The sequence below is a fragment of the Carcharhinus amblyrhynchos genome, chromosome 8, assembly GCF_965287045.1.
Source record: "Carcharhinus amblyrhynchos chromosome 8, sCarAmb.v2.hapA, whole genome shotgun sequence".
Lineage (NCBI taxonomy): Eukaryota > Metazoa > Chordata > Chondrichthyes > Carcharhiniformes > Carcharhinidae > Carcharhinus > Carcharhinus amblyrhynchos.
Genome location: NC_137331.1, coordinates 19,927,495 through 19,954,958, shown reverse-complemented (window position 1 = coordinate 19,954,958; position 27,464 = coordinate 19,927,495). Strand labels below are relative to the sequence as shown.

Genomic DNA, 27,464 nt, shown 5'->3' with positions numbered 1-27,464 from the left:
CTACTCAAGCTGCAACCCTACCCATTTGTCCACTTAACTTATTCACAAATGCACTGAAAAGCTTTTCAGTGTGCTGGTGAATGAAGATTTAATGGAATTTGACAGCTAGTGCCTTAAAATAGGCATTTGTCTTGATTTCCCCTGATGATCTGCTCAGTGAAGGAGGCCTCCCAGAACAGGTATGCTGCACATTTCGGAAAATGCCTGGTTTAGAAGTCTGGGGCAGGAATGTAGACTTCCGGCGTGTGTAAAGAAACTAAGAGCAGAATGGCAACCTAACTGTGATTGCCACTTCTCAGAAGATTTGGCTCTCTGTTTTCCGTATTAAGCTTCTTAATTGCACATGAAACCACATTTGTGAGCGCACATTGAAGAATTGCATGGAGTTTATTATGGTCCCAATTTGATAGGAACATAAAAAATTGTGCTAATCTGTCCACTTACATCTCCATTCTGTGTTCCTGTTAACAATGTTATTATCTCCCACACTTTGGGCTTACTTGAAAAACAGGAAATCCTTTAATTTTATTGCCCAGATAACAGTGTAATATATAGACCATTTTCAGCTGTCTTCTGGCTGAGGTGATAAAGTGTGTGCATGAATTTAAAGTGCAATAAAAAATAGAATATATAGCAGGAAGTAAGATTATTATCATTAACAAGTGCAGTAGTAAAGTGCTGTATTAAATAATGTAAATGCTTGCAAGTTTTATTTATTTAATGTCACTCTTTTCCAATGTTCATTGTAGTTATGTTTCTCTTCTATTTTATTTTTAGCAACATGTACCATATAGTTTATCCTCTCTATCGGGAAGATGCAATAAGGTTACTTCGTTCCCAAAAGATGAACCGCACATATTCTGAGGGTGCTTACAATGTTCTTGAGAGGTACTAATGCTGACATTGGTCTCGCTTTGTAAGAACTATTAATCTGTTCACATCTGCCGATGTCAGAGAGATGTCATTACTCACAACTGTGTGATGCATTAGCAATATTGCCTGACACATTAAGTAGTGTAGTGGTTGTGGGTATGGTAGTTCAGTGGTCATGTTACTGGAGGCCTAGACTGATCATTAAAATGCCATCATGCCCTTTCTTCAGAATTTGAATTCAGTTTAAGATAATGGAAAAATTTGATTTTTTTTCCAATATCAATTTAAATGACCACTAAAAGCTATCGGATTGCAAAAATCCAGCTGGCTCACTAACATTTCTTTTTGGGGAATGAAGCTTGCTGACCTATTTTGTATTTGACTCCAAGCTTCTGCTGTAGATGAGCAAATCATTCAAATTTAAGAATATCAGGGAATGGCAATAGTTACTGGCTTTGGAGGTGGTGCGTATATTGTGAGATTGAATTAAACAAAACGTAGAGTCATAGCAGTTTACAGCATGGAAACAGACCCTTCGGCCCAACTCGTCCATGTTGCCCTTTTTTTAAAAATCCCTAAGCTAATCCCAATTGCCCGCATTTGGCTCATATCCCTGTATACCCATCGTACCCATGTGACTATCTAAATGCTTTTTAAAAGATAAAACTGTACCCGCTCTACTGTTATCTCTGGCAGCTTGTTACAGACACTCACCACCCTCTGTGAAAAAATTGCTCCTCTGGACACTTTTGTATCTCTCCCCTCTCACCTTAAACCTATGCCCCCTAGTTGTAGATTCCCCTACCTTTGGGAAAAGATATTGACTATCTACCTGGTCTATGCCTCTCATTATTTTATAGACCTCTATAAGGCCGCCACTCAGCCTCCTACACTCCAGAGAAAAAGATCCCAGTCTATTCAGCATCTCCTTATAACTCAATCCATCGAGTCCCGGTAGCATCCAAGTAAATCTTCTCTGCACTCTTTCTAGTTTAATAATATCCTTTCTGTAATAGAGTGACCAGAATTGCACACAGTATTCAAAGTGTGGCCTTACCAATGTCTTGTACAACTTCAACAAGACATCCCAACTTCTGTACTCAGTGTTCTGACCAGTGAAACCAAGCATGCCAAATGCCTTCTTCACTTCTTTGTCTACCTGTGACTCCACTTTCAAGGAGCTATGAAGATGTACCCCTAGATCCCATTGTTCTGTAACTCTCCCTTATGCCTTACCATTAACTGAGTAACTCCTGCCCTGGTTCAATCTACCAAAATGCATCACCTCGCATTTGTCTAAATTAAACTCCATCTGCCATTCGTCAGCCCACTGGCCCAATTGATCAAGATCCTGTTGCAATTGGAGATAACTTTCTTCACTGTCCACTATGCCACTCATCTTGGTGTCATCTGCAAACTTACTAACCATGCCCCCAATATTTTCATCCAACTCATTAATGTAAATAACAAATTACAGTGGGCCCAGCGGCACACCGCTGGTCACAGGTCTCCAGTTTGAAAAACAACTCTCTACAACCACCTTCTGGCTTCCGTCAAGAAGCCAATTTTGTATCCATTTAGATATCTCACCCTGAATCCCGTGAGATTTAACTTTGTGCAACAACCTACCGTGCGGTATCTTGTCAAAGGCCTTGTTAAAGTCCAGGTAAACAACATCAACTGCACTGCCTCATTTACCTTCTTGGTTACCCCTTCAAAAAACTCAATCTAATTTGTGAGACATGATTTCCCACTCTCAAACTGTCCCCAATCAGTTCTTGCATCTCTAAATGCCTGTAGATCCTGTCTCTCAAAATACCTTCCAACAATTTACCCACCACAGATGTGAGGCTAACTGGCCTGTAGTTCCCAGGTTTTTCCCTGCAGCCCTTTTTAAACAAAGGCACAACGTTTGCCATGCTCCAATCTTCAGGCACCTCACCCGCGACTATCGATAATTCAAATACCTCGGCTAGAGAACCTGCAATTTCCCCCCTAGCCTCCCACAAAGTCCTGGGATATACCTCATAAGGTCCCGCAATTTTATCTACCTTGATGCACTTTAAGACTCCCGGTGCCTCCTCCTCTGTAATATGTACACTCCTTAAGACGTCACTATTTATTTCCCCAAGTTCCCTAACATTCATGCTTTTCTCAACAGTAAATACTGATGAGAAACATTCATTTAGGACCTCACCCATCTCTTGTGGATCCGCACACAGATGACCTTGTTGATTCTTGAGATGCCCTACTCTCTCCCTTGTTACTTTTTTGCCCTTTATGTGTTTGTAGAAACATGCTTCCATGACAATTGGAACATAACGCCAATTCAGTACTTGTGCTTTTTAACACCAGCAGTGAAAGAGAAATAATTGAACTCTCAAATTAATAATACCAGGCCAACAAATTAATATGAAGGGATTTGTCTAGGAGAAACCAGCTGCCTGGACTCTGAGTTAGTTTTCTGTATTTTAGCATATTGTTCACTTAAAATTACTTTTACATTTAATTTTTTTCATCCTTGATTGCAACTATTAAAATAATATTTTTCAAAAGGTCCTATCATTAATCGTTGTGCCAATGTACATAATACTTTTCTGTTTGATCCACAGCACATATTTCAAAGGCATATTTGTGTTCCAAGTTTTCTTCCCAGTTGCAGGAAGGTTAAATTGTCATCAGCATTATTGCTGCAATTGATTTATGACATGTCTAAAGCATGTAAATGCCACTTGATTTGAGAGCTCAAAAACAGCTCCTGATGATATGTCAGCAGTGGACATACACGGCAAATGACACTGGTTACATTGTTACTTTTTGCTATTGAGGCTACAGCTAATATGAAGAGCAATTTGTAGCAACTTGTTAGCCTACATTGCACAATGAGCTTTAGAATTGAAAGGGGAAAACATTTGGTTTGAATGTGCTTCTTGCATGTTTTGTGAGAACTACAATATACCGATTGGAGCGCTGAAGATAAATGGCTGAAAAAGGTTTCCAGAATCTTGGGATTATTCTGAATTTCTCTCCTCTTGTGATCAAAGACCCATAAATTGTTCTAGAATAATACACATTTTAAGATTCCTGGTTTAGATTGCCATTACTATGAGATCGCCCAGGTGGCGATATCACATTGGGGTGTATTGCTTATCCTCATTCATATTGTTGGTGACGCTAAGTCATATTGTATTCAAAATTAAACCTTTTCTCTACTATAAGTTTTTATATTTTTTTTGCCAGAGATTAATCTAGAATTATTTATTTTTAAAATAAATATCCACAGTATAGGATTAATATTGTCTTATAATATGAGCCTGCATTCATTGAACATTTTGCACAAATAGTCTAAAATGCAATTAATTAGCTTAACATTCAGGCTATTTATTGAAGATAATTATATACAGGGATTTAGTAGCTACTTCTTACAGTCAAGTTGAAAAATTCTAATCCCACAGTTGGTTGTAAAATAAAATTTTGCTAACAAATGGTATACTTTTCTGTTCATACAATTTCTAAAAGGCAATCTAATTAATATAACATAACACAAAAAATGCTCCAAAAATCATTTGCAGAGAAACAAAGTCAACGGGTGGGAATTGGGTAAGTTGAAGCCCAATATGTTATTGCCACTGTTAAAATTTCCTGTAGGCTGCTGGTCGCAGGCTACCCTTATTGCAGGAAGTTAAGGAGACAAATAGGTACTTTCTGCAGGATCTTTATGGGTGTTCCAAAGGGAAATGGATCTTCCGAGCCTCACCAGCTTTAAGAAGGTGGGAGCTCAGCAGCAGGTCATTTTGGGTGAAGCTGACAGCCATTGTGAACAGCAGCACTATAGCACAGGGAAGGAGAGAATAAGTAAATCATGTGAGTGACGAACTGGTGCCTGAGCAAACTTGGAAAACATATCAGAGGCATAAATCTTTCCAGAATGCTCAGATCTTATACATGGAAAATCAGGGCAATGAGAGCTATTAAGAGGTAAGAGCAGCAAGTTTCAATGGATCAGTGCTGGAGGATGGATGGTTTGCTTATCAAATAGGCTGCTTTGTCTTGGTGGTGGTGTTGTACTTCTTGAGTGTTGTTGGAGCTGCACCCATCCATTAGACTCCTGACTTATGTCTTGTGGATGGTGGACAAGCTTTAGAGGGTCAAGAGATAAGTTATTTGGTGCTGAATTCCCTGCCTCTGACCTGCCCTTGTAGCTATTGTATTTATACAGCTAGTGCAGCTCAGTTTCTGGTCAGCGATAATAGCCAGAGTTTTGGCAGGGGATTCAGTGATGGTAACACATTGAAGAGAAATGGCTACATTCTCTCAGTTTGAGATTGTCATTGTGCTATGTTTTGCATGAATATTACTTGCCTCTGAATGTAAAGCAGGTCTTGTTTCATGTAGGCATGAACTGCTTCAGATTCTAAGGGGCCACAAGTATGTTCAATACTGGATGCTGTGCTGGATGTGGCTGTTTTAAGATCACATCCTCAATGGAGGACACCATGCATCCATACCCTAGAGACATAGCCGTATTCATGGCTGGGTGTGTGGATGGGCTCTCTGGCATATTTCTGAGTAGAGCATTTGTTTCGGCAGCATTGATATTGTTACAGGATCTTGATACGGCATCTGTAAGCTGTCTAAGCTTCAGAACCAGGGATAAGTGTGAAGAGAATCACTGCCTAGAGATTTTGAGTTTTGTGTTTGATCTAATATCAGGATTCACAAGTACTTAAATATGTTACCACAGTCTGAGCTAGCACATTAGATTCAGTGGTGTATCTCTTCACCAGTGTTAACTTTTTGAATAGATATCGTCCAAGATATGGGAAGCGAGAGACATTTTCTAACATACTATCATGAATTTCAGCTGAAGGATGCATTGATTTGATACATTTGTTTTGATCTGGTGGAGGACTTTTGTCTTCCTGGTGTTCAGGACAAGTCCCAAGTTCTCATAGGCTTTGGTGAATACGTCAACTACCTGTTGTTCATTTGGTGTGCTGCAGAAAGCTGAGGACAGAGAAAGTGGAGAATTAAAATTAGGTTAAACTCCAACAGGTTTATTTGGTATCACAAGCTTTAGGAACGCTACACCTTCATCAGGATGAAGGAGCAGTGCTCCAAAAGCTCCAATTAAACCTTTTGGACTTTAACCTGGTGTTGTAAGGCTTCTTACTGTGCCCACCCCAGTCCAACACTGGCATCTCCATATCATGAGAATTAATATGGCAAGCAAACAGAAGTTGGGAATCATACCTGTAGATAGAATGGAGATGTTCCACAGAGCAGTCACCCAATATGCATTTAGTCTTTCCAGTGTAGAGCACAACATACTGGAAACAGCATGTACAATTGAAATATATAAATTGAAAGAAGGACATGTAAATTGCTGTCCTACCTAGAAGGAGTCATAGAATCCCTACAGTGCAGAAGAAGGCCATTTATGTTCTTAATGTTTTATTACAACCCCTGTAGAAACAGATAACTTTTAAAAAGCTATTGGAATTGCTGGTGAACAACTTAATGGAATCACTTCTACACGTGCAGGTGCCTTTGTGAACTACAGATGTGTAAGGAATAACCCGTCCTTTTGGTTAAACTGGTGCGTGCCGGATTCGAGGACTAGACTTTTGGAATCGGGTTCATGGTGCCATTTTGGTGGAGCCTTTCCATCTCTGTGATCTCTCTGCATACAAGGTTTTATTTTAATCAGACTGAGAGTCTGCAAGTTCACCCATTGTAAAGCCAACTGCTTTGTCATGTGGATTTTGTTACTGTTTGATCTCGGCCCCCATCCCCATGGTAATCATTCAACCCAAGCTTATCATAGGACAGAACTAGTAGGAGGTCATTTGCTCCCATCTCCCTTGTATTAAAAATGTCAATTTAAAATGTAACCTTATAAAACCTTGCATTCTTAACAGTCTAAACATAAGTCAAATCTCAAAATTATTTCAGTGACGGTAAACATAATATTAGAAATTTTCTGATATTTGGTAAATAGCCTGATTGTGCAAAACTATTTATGAATGCAAATACTTTCATATTTACTATACATATAGTTTATATTGACAAATGAAAGTGTGAAAATACCCATTTTTGATCATGTATTGCTTTTATTATGTTTGGTAGATTTAGTTTACCGTTTGCCTATGTTTTAAATGAATTGCCACTTGTTTTTGTTTCTGTACTTCATCAGGCGGATTAGGCAGCAGAGGAGAATACCCAGTGTTTGCTTTGATGATGGCACTGCCCATCACCCGGAAAGGTACAATATAATTAGTATCTGAATATGTTTAAAGAGGCTGTGTCATCTCCTTCATTGGAATGGGTGGGAAGAAATAGAGGTTATGTAATATTTGTAACTATTTAATAAACTTCTAACCAGTAATGGCAATATAATGTTATTTTGTGAATAGTAGTGATAAAAAATCATGGAATCCCTACAGTGCAGAAGGCCATTAGGCCCTTTCAGCCTGCACCAAAACAATCCCACCAAGGTCCTATCCCCACAATCCCACACATTCACCCTGCTAATTCCCCTAACACTAATGGACAATTTAGCATGGCCAGTCAACCTAACCTGCACGCCTTTGGGCTGTTGGAGGAAACCCACACAGACGGGAGAACGTGCAAACTCCACACGAGCAATGACCCAACGCTGGAATTGAACTCGGGTCCCTGGTACTGTGAGGCAGCAGTGCTGAACACTGTGCCATTGTGCCGAACTAGTCCAGTTAGGCAGAAGAAGATGGTATGGACAAGTTGGGCCAACGGGCCTTTTTCCATGCTGTAAACCTCCATGACTCTATGATTCTTTGGTGGTAGATGGAGACCAATTGGTCCTCCCTTCAAGGAAGAAATGGCAAGCCCTTGGGCTATGCTGATGGGGGATGGAAATATAGAGAAATTTGATGTCCGTGGCGATTCAAATCTTTGTAAACATTTTACTTTATTAATTTTATGGATGATTGTGAAAGAACAGTATACATTTCAGAGTTTTTCTGACTTGAATCTTGGAAGGACTTAGGACAGAAGATTTAAAGCCAACGCAGTGGCGCGGTGGTTAGCATTGCTGCCTCAAGAGCCAAGGACCTGGGTTCGATTCCTGACATGGGTCACTATGTGGAGTTTGCACATCCTCCCCGTGTCTGCGTGGGTTTCCCCCGGGTGCTCCGGTTTCCTTACACAGCGCAAAGATGTGCAGGTTAGGTGGATTAGCCATGCTAAATTGCCCCTTAGTGTCAGGGGGACTAGCTAGGATAAATGCATGGGGGTTATGGGGGTAGGACCTGGGTGGGCTTGTGGTCAGTGCAGACTTGATGAGCCAAATGGCAATGACCTATGCTGTAGGATTCTATGATTCTATAACTTCCTGTGTTAGTGGGCCCTGAAATATAGCAGAAAGATTGCTAATGAAATTATAAATGGTTTTGCTACCACTAGAAATATTACAGAATACTTCCACCATCTTTACAATATGGCAAACACATGAGGCTAAATGTGGTGGGCGATGGTGAAGTATCACCGCCAATGATAGAAGTGGGAGCTGATCTCACATCAGTCAGCAATTGGACCCAGGCAGCATGTTGCCAGCAGCAGCCAATTAAGCAGTTACTATCAGGGCTACCATCCAATTAAGGATAGCGATCTGACCCTGAGAGGTGCCAGCCTCGTTACTCAGCAGCCTCAGCAGTGTCACCATTAGTGAAGCTGCTGGACCAGGAGAGGGCACCTCAGCACTAGGTGCTTTTAAAAAGAGGTGAGTTAGGTTAGGTAAAATTGGGGTCTGGCGACCAGGCCCTGATCGTTGGGGTGGTGCGATGGGAGGTCATGGTGCAGCTGTGGTGTCATTACCTCAAGGCAGCTGTTGCCAATAGAGTGCATAAATTGGTGGGTAACTCACCTGGGAATCCACTGGGAGGCCATCAGGGTTTAACTGGTGGACTTCCATGTGGTGGGGTCCTTCTGAATTAGGTAAAAATGGGAAAAGGCTCTTCACTGGTTACTTTTGTAACTCAACTGGCCACCCGAAAGGAGAGTAAGAAGTCTCACAACACCAGGTTAAAGTCCAACAGGTTTATTTGGTAGCACAAGCCACAAGCTTTCGGACATTGCCCCTTCATCAGGTGACTGGGAGATGTGTTCACAAACAGGGTGTATATAGGCACAAACTCAATTTACAAGATAATGGTTGGAGTGCGCGTTTTTACAGGTAATCAAGTCTTAAAGGTACAGACAATGTGAGTGGAGAGAGGGTTAAGCACAGGTTAAAGAGATGTGTATTATCTCCAGCCAGGTGGCGATACGCATCTCTTTAACCTGTGCTTAACCCTCTTTCCACCTGCATTGTCTGCACCTTTAAGACTTGATTACCTGTAAAGACTCGCATTCCAACCATTATCTTGTAAATTGAGTTTGTGCCTATATATGCCCTGTTTGTGAACACATCTCCCAGTCACCTGATGAAGGGGCAATGTCCGAAAGCTTGTGGGTTGTGCTACTAAATAAAGCTGTTGGACTTTAACCTGGTGTTGTGAGACTTCTTACTGTGCTTCCCCCAGTCCAACGCCGGCATCTCCACATCACCCAAAAGGAGGCCAAGTCACCAACTTTCCCACCACTGGCAATGTTGCATATTAGGGGGAATGACGATGAGTTCCCCTCACAACATTTTCTCCCTCCATCTTGCTAACCGTCCCACCTCACAGCCTGTTGCCAAAAGGCTGGGACAGTTCAGCCCATAGTGACAAAGGAAATCTTCCCATCATGTTAGTATTATAGTATTGTTCAGGTTTTCATCCTTCTGAAGGAAGAAAAACCTGACCTTAAAATCCTTTTAAAGATAATGTCAGCACTCTTAAAAGCTGTGAATGTATCAGTTCTGCACCATTGAGCAAGGGAAGACAACATTTTCTCCTCTGTGTTCATTTAAATGAATAGCTTGAAAATTGACTGTTTTCTGCATTAAAACAGAAAGTGCTGGGAAAACTCAGCAGGTCTGGCAGGACGTGTGTGAGAGGAACAGAGTTAGTGTTTGAGTCCAGTATGACTCTTCTTTGGAACAGTTTTGTGTGACATGTTGTACAATCTTTTGGTAATCTGCGTTGTGCAAGTTTTAAACTTATAAGGGAGAGATGATTACATATAGCCCCAGTGCTGTGGATTAAGTACAGATAGATGCCTAAAATAGAGATGTGTGTTGATTGGTGCCAATTCATAGAATTAAACCAAAAATCCACTAATGAGATGCAAGCTAAGATGACAATTCTTTTTCAAATGTTTTATAAGCCTTTAGGTTCATTCCTATTCTCTTCATTTATTGGACAAATGCTGGTGGCACATTTTATTTCAGGATTCATTCTGTAATCCATGTTATAATTATGCCTTTCAGACTGTAAGAGGTGCATGCTCCCATTTAACCATACTGTTAGTTCTTGACTTTAAGATTTGTATAAAGGTCAAACTTATATGGACTCAGGGTCTAGGCTCAACTGCAAACTTGTTTACTAAACAAACACTCCGAATACAAGAGCTGTAAACCAGTGTAATGACATTGCACAGCACTGGAAACCATGATTTATTAATAAAAGCTTTTACTGAAAATCCATGGGCAAGACCTCATGGTCCATGAGGCCCATGATCCATGGGCAAGAACGTTTCTGCCCAGAACCTTACTCGATTCAACACAAGCCCTCTCAGGGTTTAGCTGTTATCCTTAAATTATCCTTAAAACTCAACCTAACTAACATCCTTCGTGTCTAATTGACAACTTACAACTGCCAACACAGTTGGCTCTTCTGGTTCTGTGGGTCCACGAGTCAGGTTGACCATTTCTGATCGTCCTTGGTGACAGCAGTCCCAAACCTTCAGGCCATCATAACCACAATATAGCTGAAAAAACGTATGATCTCCAACATGGCTGGTCTTGTCCAATGTTAAAAGTAGGCCTGAGTCAAAATAAGCAGCCCTGACCCTCCTCCGGACTGTGATGCCAAACCTCGGGTCATAGCCTTTATATCAGCAAACGTTTTTGAAAATATTGAAACAGGCATTCTGTTTGGATGCTCAGTGCATAACACTTCCTAATCTCTTTAGTCTGGTTTTTGCCTTGATTCAGACATCCCATTCATTGTGATGTTGTTTCCACCATAGAAACATAAGACCCAATCCAGGTGTGATGTCTCTGGCTCTCAAGTTGATATGCATGTAGAAAAGTCCACGTCTTCGTGGCTGTTGTCAATGCTGTTTGTGTAATGGTGTCCCCAGCTCCATAAATTGAGTTGTCTGATAGCAATGGTCTTGTGCCATTGTGATGATAATGCAGTGTCCTTACGTAGTATCAGTTAGGTTTCGATATTGGCACTCTTTGAAACTAAACCCTGACAGTACAGCAGGTACCTGGGTGTTGAGATTTGACCTGTTTATTTGGGGCGTTTTATGTCCATGGATTTTGGGGTTTTATATTTATTAAAAATTGGAGGGGATTCCCATCCTACAAGATATCCCAAACATTCTGTCTGCTCTAGGTGTAGGATCTGCTGATCTTAGATGATTCAAGTTCACACCATGAGTTAGACACTAGATCAACATGAGAGACTAAAAATTTCTGATTTAACTTGGAGAAGTTGTTTCAATCCTTTGACAACTAAGCTAGAAGCACTGGAGTAGAAATTCCATAAACATCACTCAGCTATAGAAAGAGCAGGTGAGTAGAGCTTCCAACTGCTTATTGCCTTTGTTTTGACATTAGCCCAGTTCCAAAATAGAGGCAAGTGCCTGCATCTGTATCTGTGTTGCTTAGCACCCAAAAACCAAGTGTGGGTGGGACTACCCTAAATGCTGTAAGGCTGAAACTTCCCTCACCCTTTGGCCTTCACTGATCTGCTACTCTCCAAACAGTAATTGACATTACGGCACTGTGGGGCCCAGTTATCACACTTCCAAAACCAGTAAGCCTTTTTCACATAGACATATGCCACTGGCTATACATAGGATAAAGCTGTGTGAATCTTCAGAGGAGAATGACATTTCAACATTTCCACCTCCAAATATGGCATGGCAACAGAGCTGGTGTGAACTAGTCAGAAGATGGCCTTCCAGCTTTCCATTGGAATTTTATTGCCTTCTAGTGAAAGTGAATGTCCTGGTGTCTAGATTGCCTTAATCCAATATTGAAAATGATGTAAAATAACTACAGTGTTACTTCAGTACACACGAATCTTCATTTTGTCTGCTGGTTTATTTTCTGATAATCTCTACAGAACCAGCATTCATGATCTCTGGAATGAAGCTAATGGTTTGTCAATATTATAGAATCTCATCTGAACCATTGAAAGTTGTTGCTATGAAGGAATTGTTTTGTGCACTTCTAACATTCAGTTTGTTTTACTATGCTTTTCGGAAGATGGTACAATGGTGGAAGTCACAATGCATGGTCTAATCATACTATAGTCAATGGAACATCAGATCACTATAGGTAAGACAAGTGATTTGCTGTAGGCCTATAGAGTCTATTATTAGCATGATAGATTTCCATCCAATCTTCTAGCAAATTGGATGCTTGTTGTAGTGTAATGAGTTGTTGCAGTGACGTGTTTTGAGACCAATTCTACAGTTTGTGGACTAGATTTTATTTGTGAAATTATTCAAAGAGAAAAACAAAATTTTCTGATTTCCATGGCCTAAAAGTTGAAGAAGAAACAACATATAATCACAAAATTTAATATAAATCATTCACATTTATGTCGGCAACTAATAGTTGCAAGTTTAATATTTGCAAGAAAATAAACTGGGTGTCCTCTAGAACATTGTGGCATCAGATTGTAACTCATTAAATGTATTATTCCCCTCATTTCACCAGTTTGTAGTGGCATTGGAAATGCATGTTAGATGAAGCCTGTATAAGGTTTAATATGGGTTATGATCTTCACCTTGCTTTCTTGACCCAAAATGAAAGTCTTGCTGACGTAAAGGAGGAAAAGAACTAAGCTGTGATGCTTTATTTACATATCACAAAATTTTACCCTATTTCCATTATACTTACCTGACTCATCAAGTGTGCGTTACTGCTGAGCTGGGCATAGCCAGATCCATGACACATCCAGTCTCCGTGGGACCTATCTGTACTAGCTCTGTCTGAGGTGATGTGGAGATGCCAGCATTGGACCAGGGTAACACAGTAAGAAGTCTGTCAACACCAGGTGAAAGTCCAACAGGTTTGTTTGGTAGCAAAAGCCATGAGCTTTCGGAGTGCTGCTCCTTCATCAGATAAGTGAGAGAACTCCTACTTACCTGATGAAGGAGCAGCGCTCCAAAAACTAGTGGCTTTTGCTACCAAATAAACCTGTTGGACTTTAACCTGGTGTTGTGAGACTTCTTATTCTGTCTGAGGTGACCAGATGTTCTAATACTCCAAAGCAAGCTGCTTCTAGATACTTAATCAACTTTTGCTGTTCTCCAGTTTTATACTGTTGAGGTCCAAAGCCCAATTTTGACAGGGCCTCTGGAGATGTCTTTGGATATGTAATTGTATCATGACACCCATTTCATACAGGCTTTCAGTTCTCAAATTCCTTGCCCATTGTCTGATATCTGGCTCTCCTGACTAACTCAACATCCTCTAAATATTTCTTCCAAGTCATCCAATGTACAGTCTAAGGATTTCCTGTGTTCAGACTGAGTCAGAGATTATCATGTAAGAGATTAGACCACACAAGGAGACCAAGAGAATAAGACGGAGTACAAAATTTCCACTTATGTATGTAAAAACAAGAATCTCACTAGCATATAGGATAACACCTGGACTGCCATTTGTTACAAGACTTAGCTGAATCAATAGGGTTAGGTGATTCCTAAACCATGAGTTCAATGTTTTGGCAGTTAATAAATGTGATCTGAGGTCTAAGGTTACTGTCCATTACTTATTCCAACCAGGTGAATATTTTACATATCAGTCAGCTCATATGTAGTTTCAGAGTCTAACATTGTCTCCAAATCCCTCATGCTGGTCTTTTGACACAGTGGTGTCATTTGTGGTTATGCAATGTTAAAGCAATTCTCGTATTCCATATAACACAATAATATGGAATACTATTATTCCACATTATTGCGGAATGGAATTTTTCTGGTCATTCTTTCATGTTGCCTTTCAAAGAGGGCGGGATTTTCTGATCTTATTTATCCCACACTCAATCACTGCAGTAGCACTGGAGAATTCTAGACATGGCCAAGGTCAGAGGTTTCTGGCAAGACTCTTGTAAAATGAATAGTGACAATGAAAAAAAGGAAAACAGCATTTTGGCAAAAAAGCTTCAAGTATCTTTTGTTTCCTGGCATCAAATAGTTAAATATAAGCTTATATCATTGCCAACTTGCGGAATATTATCCTGAGTATATTTCGCATCTGTAAGTTAGGATATGATAACACCTGTGCTTATTTGCTGTACATCTGATTTTCTTTATTGGGGGAGCCTTTGCTACATCCATTATAAAGATGATTATTGGAAGGAGAGAATTGGGTTCTGCACTGGGTTAGAAATTTACCTTTCCCATCTCAAACCAGGACTTAAATTTTTTCCTGACGAATGGATAAAAGTTCCTGCTGATTGCGCTGATTCTGAGTGTTCTGGTTTTGGCACTAGTTGTTATTTAATTAGTAATCCCATTCATACTGGCCACAAAATGGCTCGTATAGCAAATATCAAAATGCAAGCTATGTGCATGGGAGTATTATTCTATGGTGGAGGAGAATGGAGAGATCTATAATCATTGTACTGCACGTTCTTTCTAAGGTTGTTTCATTGGTAGGCTTGACCCCTCTGCAAAACTGTCATATTCTTCCTGAATAATAAATATTTAGCATGCCTGCCTTCAACTCCCTTCACATTTTTCCTTCTGAGTTGGGTAGCTCCAGTCACAAAATTTCCTGATTTGGCAAACCCACCTTAATATAAAGTGCCCAGTAATATACTACTTTTGCTCCAAGGAGACAAGATGGGATTGAGTCGGGCCCACTAATTGAGGAAGCAGACCGCCTGTGGGCATGGGGTCAGGTGAGTGCCACCGCAGAAAGGCTTATGTGCATTCTCTGGAACTTTTTCCCATTTGAATTAGGAGCTGTTGGGCCCTCTATTCCATATCCTTCAAGCACCACCCCCCCGCCAACTCATCTTACCTCTCCATGCTAACTCATATCTGCATGTCAATGCCCCTTCATAGCTGCTCACTCAGTATCCACTATGGACAGACCTCAGTGTCTAAGTGGAGATGAAAATAAAGTACTAACAATGTAATAGCGTTCATACAAACTTGATACAGAAAAAAATCTCATTCATGAAACCCAGTTTAAAATTTTAAAATTTGTTCAAGTGTTCAATCCGTTATAAAAACAAAAAACCTCAATTCAGTAACCATGGCCACAATTCTCCCATCGTGACCCGCAACTTTTCTGGTGGGTTGCGGTGAGAGATGTGCGCCGCTGGCCATGTTGCAGGATTTGTGCATGTGCCAGGAATGCATGCTCATCTCCTAGAGCTGGCGAACAGTTGCCAGTCAGACCACTCTAGAAACTGGCTGGAAGGCAAATAAGTATTTGAATATTTTTAAAATGTGTTTTAAATGTATTTTATATCTAATTATAGGTAACTTTCCAGTCCTGATTGAATCTCCCACCCTGCTAGGAGTACTTCATTTACACTAGCTCTCCATGTCAGGGAAGTAGCAAGAGACCCCATCAAAATGAAGGGGAGCGCAATCAGGGACCTGGGGTGGGGGGTGGTGCTCCCTGGGCATGGGCACCCTGACATACCAGCCTGTGCCCCCGGCAGTGCCCAAGGGGCAACATGCCCATGCCCAGGAGGCATCTTGGCACTTCCCATAGGGCAGGATCAAGAGATGACTGGTGGGGATAGGGGGTCCCGATACCTCTCTGCAGTTGGTATTGGTCTGGGATGGAAGGATGGCAGCAATTAGGGGTGGGGTCTGCTGGTGGCAGTGGTGGTGGTGGGGGGGGGGGGGGGAGGGGGAGGTGTCTGACCCTGGGGGGGATTAGCGGGGGCGGGTGTCTGCTAAGGTGGGGGGATTGCCACTGCTGGAAGGGGTGGGCTGTACCTCAGGGCGTCCAGGATTGCGGGGGAGTTGCCAGGGGGATGGGGTGGTACTGGAGGGGCAGCCCTGTGGAGGTCCCGGGCTGGCCAGTGATTGAGCTGACCAGCAAACAAGGAGACTGACAGATCGGGACCACTGCGCATGCGCAGAGTTCCAGAACTGTCAGATTTTGGTGTGAATTGGGACCTCTGCAGTGCACAGAGTGCAGAGATTCAGGTGAGAAGCTGAACTGAGAAAAGAGTCAGGATCTAGGACAGTTTTCCTAAAAATTCAGCATCTTTAGGAGAATCACAGCCCACTTCATAGATAGCTAATCCTTTAATAAACTTTAAACTATCAATCAAAATGTGAAATCAGCCCCCACCCCACCCCTGTTACCTGCTGAGTTAAAGCTTTTGGAGGATTTGAAACTGAGCCACACATTCACAATAACCTCAGCCGTAAGGACAACCTTCCAAAAATGTTGACATCAAATTCTATTGAAACTGTAAGAACAGGTGGTAATGATTTTTTTCTAACCTACACCAAAGAGCCTGTCAATCAAAACTGCACAAGAGCCCAGTGTGTTTTAACTAACAGCTGCTGCCTGGTTTTATTTGATGTTTTTAAAGGGATGGAGACTTAAATAACTTAAGATCGTGACACTTAAACAAAGCTTATCTGCCCTTCAAAAATGTTTACTGGATTCCAACAATATATGAGTCCCACATTGCGAGTTAAAATCCTTTGCAGCAGTGATAGCATGGTCCATTTGAACTTGGCACTAATTTCAAATGGCCCTACTAAATTTGGATTTCTCAGTTGTGAGATTCATACCCTATCCCTTTCCCTCTGTCAGCAAAATGGAGATTTCAGGAAAGGGACTTCCAAATCTGGGTGCCATCCCCATCTTTTTCATAATCTCTGGAGTTTGTCTGACTCTTTTAAAACCTTGCACATCTTCACTGAACGAAGGGCTTAAGCGGGACCCTTGGGGGCAGAGCATATTTGGTGACAAATGAGTTCAAGTGATACAATCGAAAAACTTAATCCAACAGCAAAAATCTCCTGCAAAGCTCCCAACAATGCAGTTAAGGAGACATCCCCTCAACAGGCCATCATCTTCTGAACATCTTTCAGAAAGCACCCAAATGTAAGGTCCAGTTTGAGTTACTATAGTGCACAATGTAAATAAATGGGCAGAGAGCGGGGAAGCAAAAATTTGGGTGATATTCCTTGCTTCCAGATGAAGTGCAATTTTCCATTTTCCGTTTGCCTTGGTGGCATCATCCCCAAAGAAGTCTACCCTAATAGTGGATTTTTCAACCCTTTCAATAATCTTTCAGACTTTTTAGAGTTCGTATTGAGTAATGACTACAATGTCATTTTGGGTGTATATCTTCCACCTGGAAGAAATTTATTTTTATTAGGATTGACAACAATCTCTCCCTTTTGTCCCAATTTAAAGGAAGCCAAACACAGCATATAGTGCTTGTCAAAATCAAGAGTGAATTTTGGTTCCAAGTCGGCATTGCCTTTGTGTCCGGAGGGAAGCAACATTCTTTCGTAGATGATTTATTTCCTTGCAAGTGACACTGATTAATGCACTGAAAGTCCCTGAGAATGTGAAAATGCAGCAGCTGATTTTGCACAAGCGACTCGGTAGTTGGTTAAAAGAGGAAGCTGTACTTCATTACCAGTGTTTCTGCAGACAGTATTTGACACTCTACCCCCTCCACAATCCTATATGGACACTGCAGGGTGACATCTGGAAATGTGAAGAATCTAATATTATTTATAACAGCTCTGTCTAGTAACACAGATTGCTTAATCCTTAAACACAGCAGATAGGACAAGGTCATTTTATTTTCCAAGCATCCAGAAAATGATCGAAATAATCCCATTCTGACCTATTTTTTCCTTGTTATTGTTTCTACTTTTTGCTAGTTTTCAACCATTTCTGTTTGAATGTGCAACATTAATGGATTAAACCTTTATAGTTACTGAAAATGCTTGCACATTCATAATACTTTGTAGGGTGGCACAGTGGTTAGCACTTCTGCATCGCAGTGCCAAGGACCTGGGTTTGATTCCCAGCTTGGGTCACTGTCTGTGCAGAGTTTGTATGTTCTTCTTGTGTTTGTGTGGGTTTCCTCCAGGTGCTCCGGTTTCCTTCCACAGTCCAAAAGACATAATACTTGTTAGGTGCACTGGCCGTGCTAAATTCTCAGTGTACCTGAACAGGCACTGGAGTGTGGCAATAGGGGATGTTCGCACTAACTTAATTGCAGTGTTAATGTTAACCTACTTGTGACACAAAGAACATCTTGTCACAAATCTTGTCACAATTCCGAAAGGCTTTGGGGTAGGTTTTTCCAGCCTCACATATCCTGGAGCCGGAAAAATCCCATCCAAGACCAACAGATCTTTCTGTGGTCTGCCCCTCGCCCAGTCCAATTCCCGTGCCAGACAGGATGGTAAAATTCACTCCCTTAATTTATCATCAGTTCTGAAACAGATATCCTACAGTATTTTCTTTACACTTGTTCTCTGCTCTGACCATGCTATGTGCTTTTGAACATGAAAGTTAATTAGCTTTAATGCCATCCTATTTATGACCACTGCAACAAACATGCTTCTTTGTGTCTTCTGAAAATTGCAGTATCTCCACAGTACTGCACACAGTACTCCAGCTGCGGCCTCACCAGTGCCCTATACAGCTGCAGCAAGACCTCCCTACTTTTATATTCAATCCCCCTCTCTATGAAGGCCAGCATCCCATTCACCTTCCTGACCACCTGCTGCACCTGCAAGCTGGGTTTTTGCGACTCATGCACAAGGACCCCGAGGTCCCTCTGCACCGTCGCCTGCTGCAGTTTTTCGCCACGTAAGTAATAATCCTTCCTACCATTATTCCTACCAAAGTGGACCACCTCGCACTTGCCAACATTAAATTCCAAAAAAAAAAATTTATATCATATCTCTATTGTTTTTTCTTTTTCAATTCATTTTTCTCTTTCTCTCTTCCCTTGTTTTTTGCTTTTTCTCAGTTTTTTTTCATTTTTCATTTTTCTCCTATTTCCACTAATGTATATCTCCTTTGTTTTCAGCCCATTTTTATATCTTCACCCTATAACGTGGGTACCAGCATTGCAAGTTCTCCTTTGCTTTCTGCAGCTGGGACCTTACTAGAATCCAAGCCACTGATAAAATTCTAGGACCTGTGGTTTGATGAGAAACAAATGAAGAGTGCTGAAGCTGGACTCAACAATCAAGACTTTGTGATCTTTAAAGTTTATTTATTAGTGTCACAAGTAGGCTTACATTAACACTGCAATGAAGCCACTGTGAAAATCCCCGAGTCACCACACTCTCATGCCTGTTGGGGAGCACTGTGAGAATTTTAACACGGCCAATGCACCTAACCAGAACATTTTGTGGACTGTGGGAGGAAACTAGAGCACCCAGACGAAACCCACACAGACATGGGGAGAACATGCAGACTCTGCACAGACAGTGACTCAAACCAGGAATCGAACATAGGTCCCTGGCATTGTGAGATATCAACGCTAACCACGTGCTGCCCTTAAATTACAATCTTGTGTTTGAGACACTCTCGAAAGAAGACTTGATAACTATGAATTGGACCCAAGTGTTCTGGGCACCGCATCTAACCCACCAAAGCACAAATACGCTATGAAATGAATGAAGAAATAGATTAGTTGATTGCTTCCACATTCTATAAGCAATAAAGTAAATCGTATCACAACATATTAAACTTAAATGAAACTGATCCAGTAGTTAAATGCATTTGTTCTGCATTGATGGCAATTTTACCAGGAGCTCCATATTTTTCTGGAGTCTCTGGTAACAGGTGCACTAGGCCTGTACGTTAATCCCTTCTGGGTATAGTGGAATAATACGAGCAAAATCAACTGTGACACAATGTGTCAGACCCAAGAACGTCCCAGAGGAGAAATTTGAATAGCAGTCAAGAGTTAGAAAAGATGATCAATAGCATGGTCCAAATTGTATTGCAGCACTGCAGGCCACAAAACTACCTTCCAGAAAAGCAAAAGTCCCAGATTTGTTGGTATGTGTTTAATTTTTTTAAAGAAAATTGCTGCGAAACTGCACACTGGAATGAAAACGGAATGTTTTGGAAACAACACAGCGAGTCAGGCAGCATCAGTGAAAAGAATAATAGACTTAACAGGCAGAATTTTCCATTAATGTGACTAAGTGGTGGGTGTTTTCAGCAGTGCCTACCCTGCTGCTCAGAATGGCGGAAAGTCGCATCTGATTCTGCACTTGATATTTCATTAATTATGTACAGGCAATTATCAGTCCACCATCAGCTGACAGGGTTTAAACTCTCTATAGCCTTGTCTCCAGGAGATTGTTACAGATCACAGAATCCTACAGTGCAGAAGAGGCCTTTCAGACCATTGAGTCTGCACTGACACCTGGAAGGCTCTGACCTGCCCATCTAATCCAGCACTTGACTCAGTCTTGAATGTTATGGCACGCCAAGTGCTCATCCAGGTACTTTACAAAGGATGTGAAGCATCCCGCCTCCACACCCTCCCAGGCATTGCATTCCAGACTGTCACCACCCTCTGGGTTAAAAAGGTTTTTCCTCATATCCCTCCCCCAACATCCCGCCCCTCGCTTTTAATATGTGTCCCTTCATAACTGACCCTTCAACCAAGGGGAACAGCTGCTCCCTATCTATCCTGTCCATGCCCTCATAATCTTGACAGCCTCAGTCAGGTGGCCGCTCGGTCTTCTCTGTTCCAGAGAAAACAACCCAAGCCTATACAACCTCTTTTTATAACTTAAATGTTCCATCCAAGGCAACACCTTGGTGAATCTCCCCTGAACTCCTTCCAGTGCATTCATGTCCTTCCTAGAATGTGGTGACCAGGATGGCACACACTACTCCAACTGTGGCCTTGCCAAAGTTTTATACAATTCTATCGTGACCTCTCTATTTTTGTAATCTATACATCGATTGAGAAAGGCGACTGTGCCATCTGCCTTTATCACCATCTTTTTAACCTACCTTTCAGCCTTCACAAATCTATGGACAAACACACCGGGGTCCTTTGTTCTTCAGAACTTCCCAGTGTGAGACCTTTCATAGTATACTTCCTTGTCAAATTACTCCTTCCAAAGTGCATCACCTCACACTTTTCAGGGTTAAATTCCATCTGCCACTTATCCACCTATTTGGCCATCTTGGCTATCCCAAGACACTCACAATTGTTCCACTAGACCCACAAGAAGAAGAGTGCAAACCTCAAGAAGAAAGGAGCATCCTGCTTCATCCACTAGGGCCTTGAGGCCTTGATCAGAGGAGTGTGGGTACCCAGGCTAGTCCTGTATCTCAGAGATGGGTCCAAGAAGCAGACCAGCTTGCCTCTCTGACCTGGGAGGTCATTGCAGAAAAGGTCAGCAGGGTTGACAATCATACCTGAAACACCATCCAATGCAAGAAGAGGATGACTAATCTCATCTGCTCAACCACAGTAAATCATCCTTCAACTCCCTCCAGCATTAAATACTCATCATTGCATCATGTACTCAAACAGCTTCTCTTTGTGCGGATCTCCCACAACCATTAGCAGGGGCCGCATATTGACACTAATTCTCTGAGGGACACTTTCACATCACCACCATCTCATTTAACATGTTGTTCATACTCTTCTGGCCCTTCTGGGGAGAGATCACCACGCACAGAGAACATGCATTTCACCCAATCAATGCTCCACCCCTTTTCATTACATGTCTTTCATACAGGGCAAGCTGACAGACAACAGAAAGAAAAGAGCACAGACTGGGGGAGGGATGTTCGAGATCATTGCTCTCACTGAGTTTGAGAAGGCTGCTACTGAACTGGCAGGTTAGGGATCATTCCTGTGGGGAAGGGGAGATCGGTTTGTCTGACCAACCAAGAATGGATCACATCTCCAGCAGTTCATTACATCCTGATTGTTATAGTGAGTCACATGCAGTCTTATGTTGCTCAAACTTAAGAATTGAAGCTGACACAATGGCACGTTGGTTAACACTGCTACCTCACAGCACCAGGGAACCGGGTGCAGTTCCCAGTTTGGATCATTGTGTAGAGTTTGCATGTTCTCACTATGTCCTTGTGGGTTTCCTCCGGGTGCTCCTGTTTCCTCCCATAGTCCGAAAGACATGTTGGTTAGGTGCATTGGCCATGCTCAATTTCCCTCAGTGTATTCGAACAGGCGCCAGAGTGTGGTGATTAGGGGATTTTCACAGAAAGTTTGTTGCAATGTTAACGTAAGCCTGCTTGTGACACTAATAAATAAATATGTAATGTATTCTCGATCTTCCTGGCAGCAAGAGAGTGAGGTACACATGTATTCCACAAGGCCAGGACCCCAGACCCAGTCTGAAGAGGAAGTTCATGAAAAAGCATCACACAGCTCACATTCACCCTCTACCAATGCAGAAATACACACCTTGGAGGCTCTAGATAAGGCTCAGGGTCACATTCTGGAGAACACTTCACTGAAATGTGCCCGCAGCTGGTGTAGGCAGGACAGCCCAGATCTCCAGCACTCAGAGGGCTGCTGGAGAACAGCCCCCCACGTAGTCAGAGTCAGATGATGAACTTGTATAAGCAGCCACCAACTCCTGTCTGCGAATGCAATGACAGGCGGTGGAACTTCAGGCAGAGACTCACCAGTCACACTCTCATGAGAAGGAATCCATCCTATTCTGATGTTGTAGTTCCAACATGTGAGCACCTCAGCATCACCATGGGAAGGTTGCTGACTACCATGGAGACCTTGGTCCAGCAGGTTTTGCCAGATTTGCACTCGGCCCCATTCTCCAAAGCTACACAGCCTGATGAGCAGCATCAAGATGTAGGCAACAGGAAGACCAGGCACTTTGAGCCCCCACTAGGTGCAACATATTCTCAAAGAGTCAGGGCTCATGGGTGCCCACAGGGAAAATGAGCAACCAGCTCAGTGACACCCCAGGGGCCTCCTTTGAGGACACTCCAAGTGTGTGCATCCACTCAGAGTCCGCTCTGCCCCATCCACTAAAGTTGCTCAGGCCAAGGAGAGTGTATTTTTTTCCTGAGCGGGAGACTAATATTCTAACTATATTAGGGCTTGTGGGTTTTAACAGAGAAAGAAAATACATGGTTTGCACACATGGATTCAAAGCAACAAAAGATTTATTGCAGAGAGCAGTTCTTTAATGTGCAGAGTATAAAACTGAAAATAAAACAAGTCTCCACATGGTGACCCAGTGGTTAGCACTGCTGCCTCACAGCACCAGGGATCTGGGTTTGATTCCCGGCTTGGGGTCACTGTCTGTGTGGAGTCTGCACATTCTCTCTGTGCCTGCATTTCAAAAAATGTGCTGGTTAGGTGCTTTGGTCATTCTAAATTCTCCCTCGGTGTACCCGAACAGGCACTGGCATATGCTGACTAGAGGATTTTCACAGTATCTTCATTGCAGGGTTAATGTAAGCCTACTTGTGACAATAATGAATAAACTTTAAACTATTCATTAGTTTTTCTTCTTTGAAGGAGCATCTTAACAAAGACATGAGTAGGATGAGAATGGAGGGATATGGTCCCCGGAAGGGTAGGAGTTTTAGTTCAATCGGCAGCATGATTGGTGCAGGCTTGGAGGGCCGAAGGGCCTGTTCCTGTGTGGTAATTTTCTTTGTTCTTTGTAAATACCCAAATGACATCACAGTCAAATCATGTGATCAGTTCTTAACGCCATCTGCAACCCTTTTAAATATATAACAGAGACCCTTATGGGCAACCAAGGCCATTGCAGACATCAGGACTTGGCAGTCAGCAGAATGCTTCCATCTCTGCTGCAGTGTTAAGGCTGCACCCAGGCATAGCAGTAGAGTTTGGAAAGTTAAGGAATTTTGATGTCACTTTTGGTTCATGGGTATTCTGCTACTGTAAAAAAAAATTAACATCCATGTGATGTCAACCTCACTTGAACTGGTTTCCGCACACATGTGTACTTGCAGGAAGATATGTTAAAAGTTTTATTTGAAGTGTGCAATATATGTGTTTCTAACCCTTCTTCGCGGGAATGAGGAACTGAGACACGACAGATCAGCCATGATCTTATTGAGTGGCGGGGCAGGCTCGAAGGGCTGGATGGCCTACTCCTGCTCCTATTTCTTATGTTCCTTACTGAACACCAGTGAGTGAGCTCTTCAGCACTATTATTCTAGCAGCATTTGTCTCCTCAGTGAGTGATAATGGCAGAAGGTTAGACATGCACAGGAAGAGGAGATCATATCCTCACCTTTGTCCAGAAGTGTTCACATAATTTCTGGCAGCAAATGCTTCACGTCTTCTCTAGCATTGCTCCCATTCATTACTGGACTCCCAGCACTTTGACAAGACAGAGTTCATATCCTTGCAATTCATGAGACTTGAACATGCAAGTGTGAATGATGGACTTGTTCTCGCTGTGAATGACCAGATAGCTCCCCTGATGAAAGGGAATGACATTCAGGGCATCCAAAGGTGAAATGTGGCCCTTCCTGGAAACTGTTAACAATTAAAATGTCATGGGTACCTCTTCCATGTCTTGACTTCTCCATGGCATCATCACTTTCATGCTGACCTCAGCTAGTTCTTGAGGCTCTTGGGTCTCTGGATATTCATCCTCCATTTCTTCCCTGGCAAGAGATCACCTCTCTACATTTCTGGATTGTGACGCTGCGATGATGTGGAAAGCCTATTGAGAGGGTATTGTAGGAGCCACCAGAGTGGTCCAAGCATCTGAAGCATATTGGTATCAGTGTCCTGAAATGCGCAGATTAGAGGGATATTATGGTCGGTGCAGACTCAATGGGCCAAATGGCCTCTTTCTGCACTAGGGTTTCTAGGATTCTATGATATCTTCAGAAGCCCTATGATCTGCTCTAAAAGGGAGCATGTGGAGCTGTTATATCTGTCCTCAGAGTGACTTTCAGAGTAATACACCAGTGTTATCAGCCACCGTTTCAGTGGGTAATGCTTATCCCCAAGCAGCCACCCTAGCAGCTGCAGTGGCCCCTCAAAAACCTGGGAGTTATTCAGGATATAGGATATATGGCAGATCCCAGGATACCAAGCACAATCTGCAGTATGTGCTTCCCATGATTACATATCAGTTGTACATTGATGGAATGGTAGCCTCTGAGGTTTATAAATATTAGGAGCTGCTGCCGTGTAGCCCGTAAAACCAAACTGGTGCAGTCTATTGTATCCTGCATACTTGGGATGCCTAAGATGGTGACAAAGCCAGTGAATTTCAGCCTGGATATTATTGTGCAGAGTAAACATGATATAATGACATGCCTTCCTCTAAAGGATACCTATAATTTCGGTTATGCATCAATGTATTGCAGACAGAGAAATGCTGCAAAGGACCCCTGTTGATCCCTTCAACCCCATATGGTGTCAGGTCTTCACAAAGAATGCAGCATATGTGATCTACCAGGTCTAGGAATAAGCGCAGATGCCCAGCATTATCTGTAAAAAAGAGACTGTTCTTTGGTATAACCCAGGTCTGGTGTGAGTTGCCTCCATTGTCTGGCTCTCTTCTTCTGACCTTCCTGTTCGTAGTTTGTGCCCCCTTGACCATGACCCTCAGGCAGAGCCTCCTGCTGGAGCTGCACTCGGTGTCACTTCCCTCTCTGTCACCTCTATTGCATTAAGGCCCTGACAAATGCAGCATTGAGCCCTGGATCCATTTCTGCTTTTGCCGGTTTCTGAAATGAAACATTGAAGACATTAATGATTAGTGAGTCTAGAGAGTGAAGCTCAGAATATAAAAACCATACCAACTGTAAGGGTGTATAGTTTTGTCAAGGTGCCTGATGAAACCTTATCCCTGAAATACTGGTACACGCACCGAGGTGACCAAGATGTTACCCTAGCTATGTAACATCTGGAGCCCTGTGTAGGACAATGAAGTGCAAATGAAATGTATGACCCAGCCTGTTTCTGTGCTCCATTCTCTGCTGTAGTATTGTAATTACCAATCAGTTGCTCACGGTCACTGAGTGAATGTCCTTTGGCCCGTTATGAATGCCAATTTCACTGAACACATGACTAGATTTCATTGAAGAATGCAATATATGATGTAGCTGTGCCTCCTTCACTATTGACTGCTTTCAGAAGGTCTACATTCCTACATGTTACTCTTGAGATGCACAGTGATGTTCAGCCAGGGATTTCTGAGTGCCTCTTTAACAATGTGGATGAAGGTATTGGCTTTTAGTAGCTTTCTTCCCAGGAAGGTCTTTCTGCTATTTTTCTAAGCAGACTCCTGTTCACGCTTATGGGGCCAATAGGTTAGAGAGTACACACAAGTGGCCTCTTAGCCTGGGAGTGCACTCTGATCCCTCCCTCTCAGATTCGCTGGCAATTTTGATTTGTAATAATGCAGCTAGATGGTATTTATTTTCACTATTTCTTTCAACTGGAATTCACTCCCTCACTGTTCATGTGCCAGTTATACACCTTGACCCTCACAATGTGAAGGAGAGCTTTGTTGTGTAATTCTGCAGCCTTCCCCAGTGATATTAGATCCCATAGTTGTTCTGTCACTGCCTGAGCCCATCATCTGTGAACAGTCTTTGGCCCATGTGGACTTTTACCCACCCCATCTCAGACTTTCTGTATTGTCACCAAGGTAACCCCCCCCCCCCCCCCCCCCCCCCCCCGCCCCAGGCAAGCTTCACAGACATCCCCCACTTAATGTGTTTCTACAGGCTCAACATGCCTTCAGTTCACATCACCAATCCATCTGCAGCCCAATACTGAGACAGCCAAGCTCAGAGACAATGACTGAGACAGGTCCATACAACAATGGCACATCATGCTCCCAGTAATTTCTCCTGCTGCAGCCTCAATGTACCCTGGATTGTCTTAAATCTCTGAGATTCACATAGCTCCAAGACTGTCTGTACTCTGACTCCTGACTGCAAACCCCAGATCGAAGACTTAGACTTTCACAGAGTTTCTCATTGACCAGATAACTGATGACAACATTGACCCCTCCAAAGCCATCCCCTTCTGCCACCTGTCCCCTATCTTCTGAGTCTCTGTTTGACCCATTGTGCTACACAAATACCCCTCCTTCCTATTCTAGAATCTGTGTGCATGCCCTTCCATTCAATATGCATTATCCCTTTGACCCCTTTGTTTGTCACCGTTTCATGTACCCTTGTGAAGGCAGTAAAAAGTCTGACAACACCAGGTTTTAGTCCAACCTATTTATTTGATAATATACTCACAAGCTTTCGAGGGACACCCTCTTCGTCAGGTGAATGGAGAGTTCAGAACTCTCCATTCACCTGACGAAGAGGGTGTCCCTCGAAAGCTTGTGAGTATATTATCAAATAAATAGGTTGGACTAAAACCTGGTGTTGTCAGACTTTTTACTGTGTTTACGCCAGTCCAACGCCGGCATACCCACATCATGACTACCCT

General features: G+C 42.4%; 1 protein-coding gene across 22 annotated transcripts in view; it reads left to right on the top strand.

Moving 5' to 3' along the window:
- The window catches only part of rims2a (regulating synaptic membrane exocytosis 2a), a 1,020,455-nt gene that overhangs the window by 664,589 nt on the left and 328,402 nt on the right, over positions 1-27,464 (top strand). For 16 of the 22 annotated variants that reach the window (XM_080193752.1, XM_080193745.1, XM_080193738.1 and 13 more), the window contains 3 exons: positions 778-888; positions 7,070-7,138; positions 12,278-12,349. The exons of the other annotated variants lie outside the window; for them this stretch is intronic. In XM_080193752.1, coding sequence (XP_080049878.1) covers positions 778-888; positions 7,070-7,138; positions 12,278-12,349 — 252 coding nt within the window. The remainder of the gene's footprint in view (positions 1-777; positions 889-7,069; positions 7,139-12,277; positions 12,350-27,464) is intronic. 22 annotated transcript variants of the gene reach the window in all.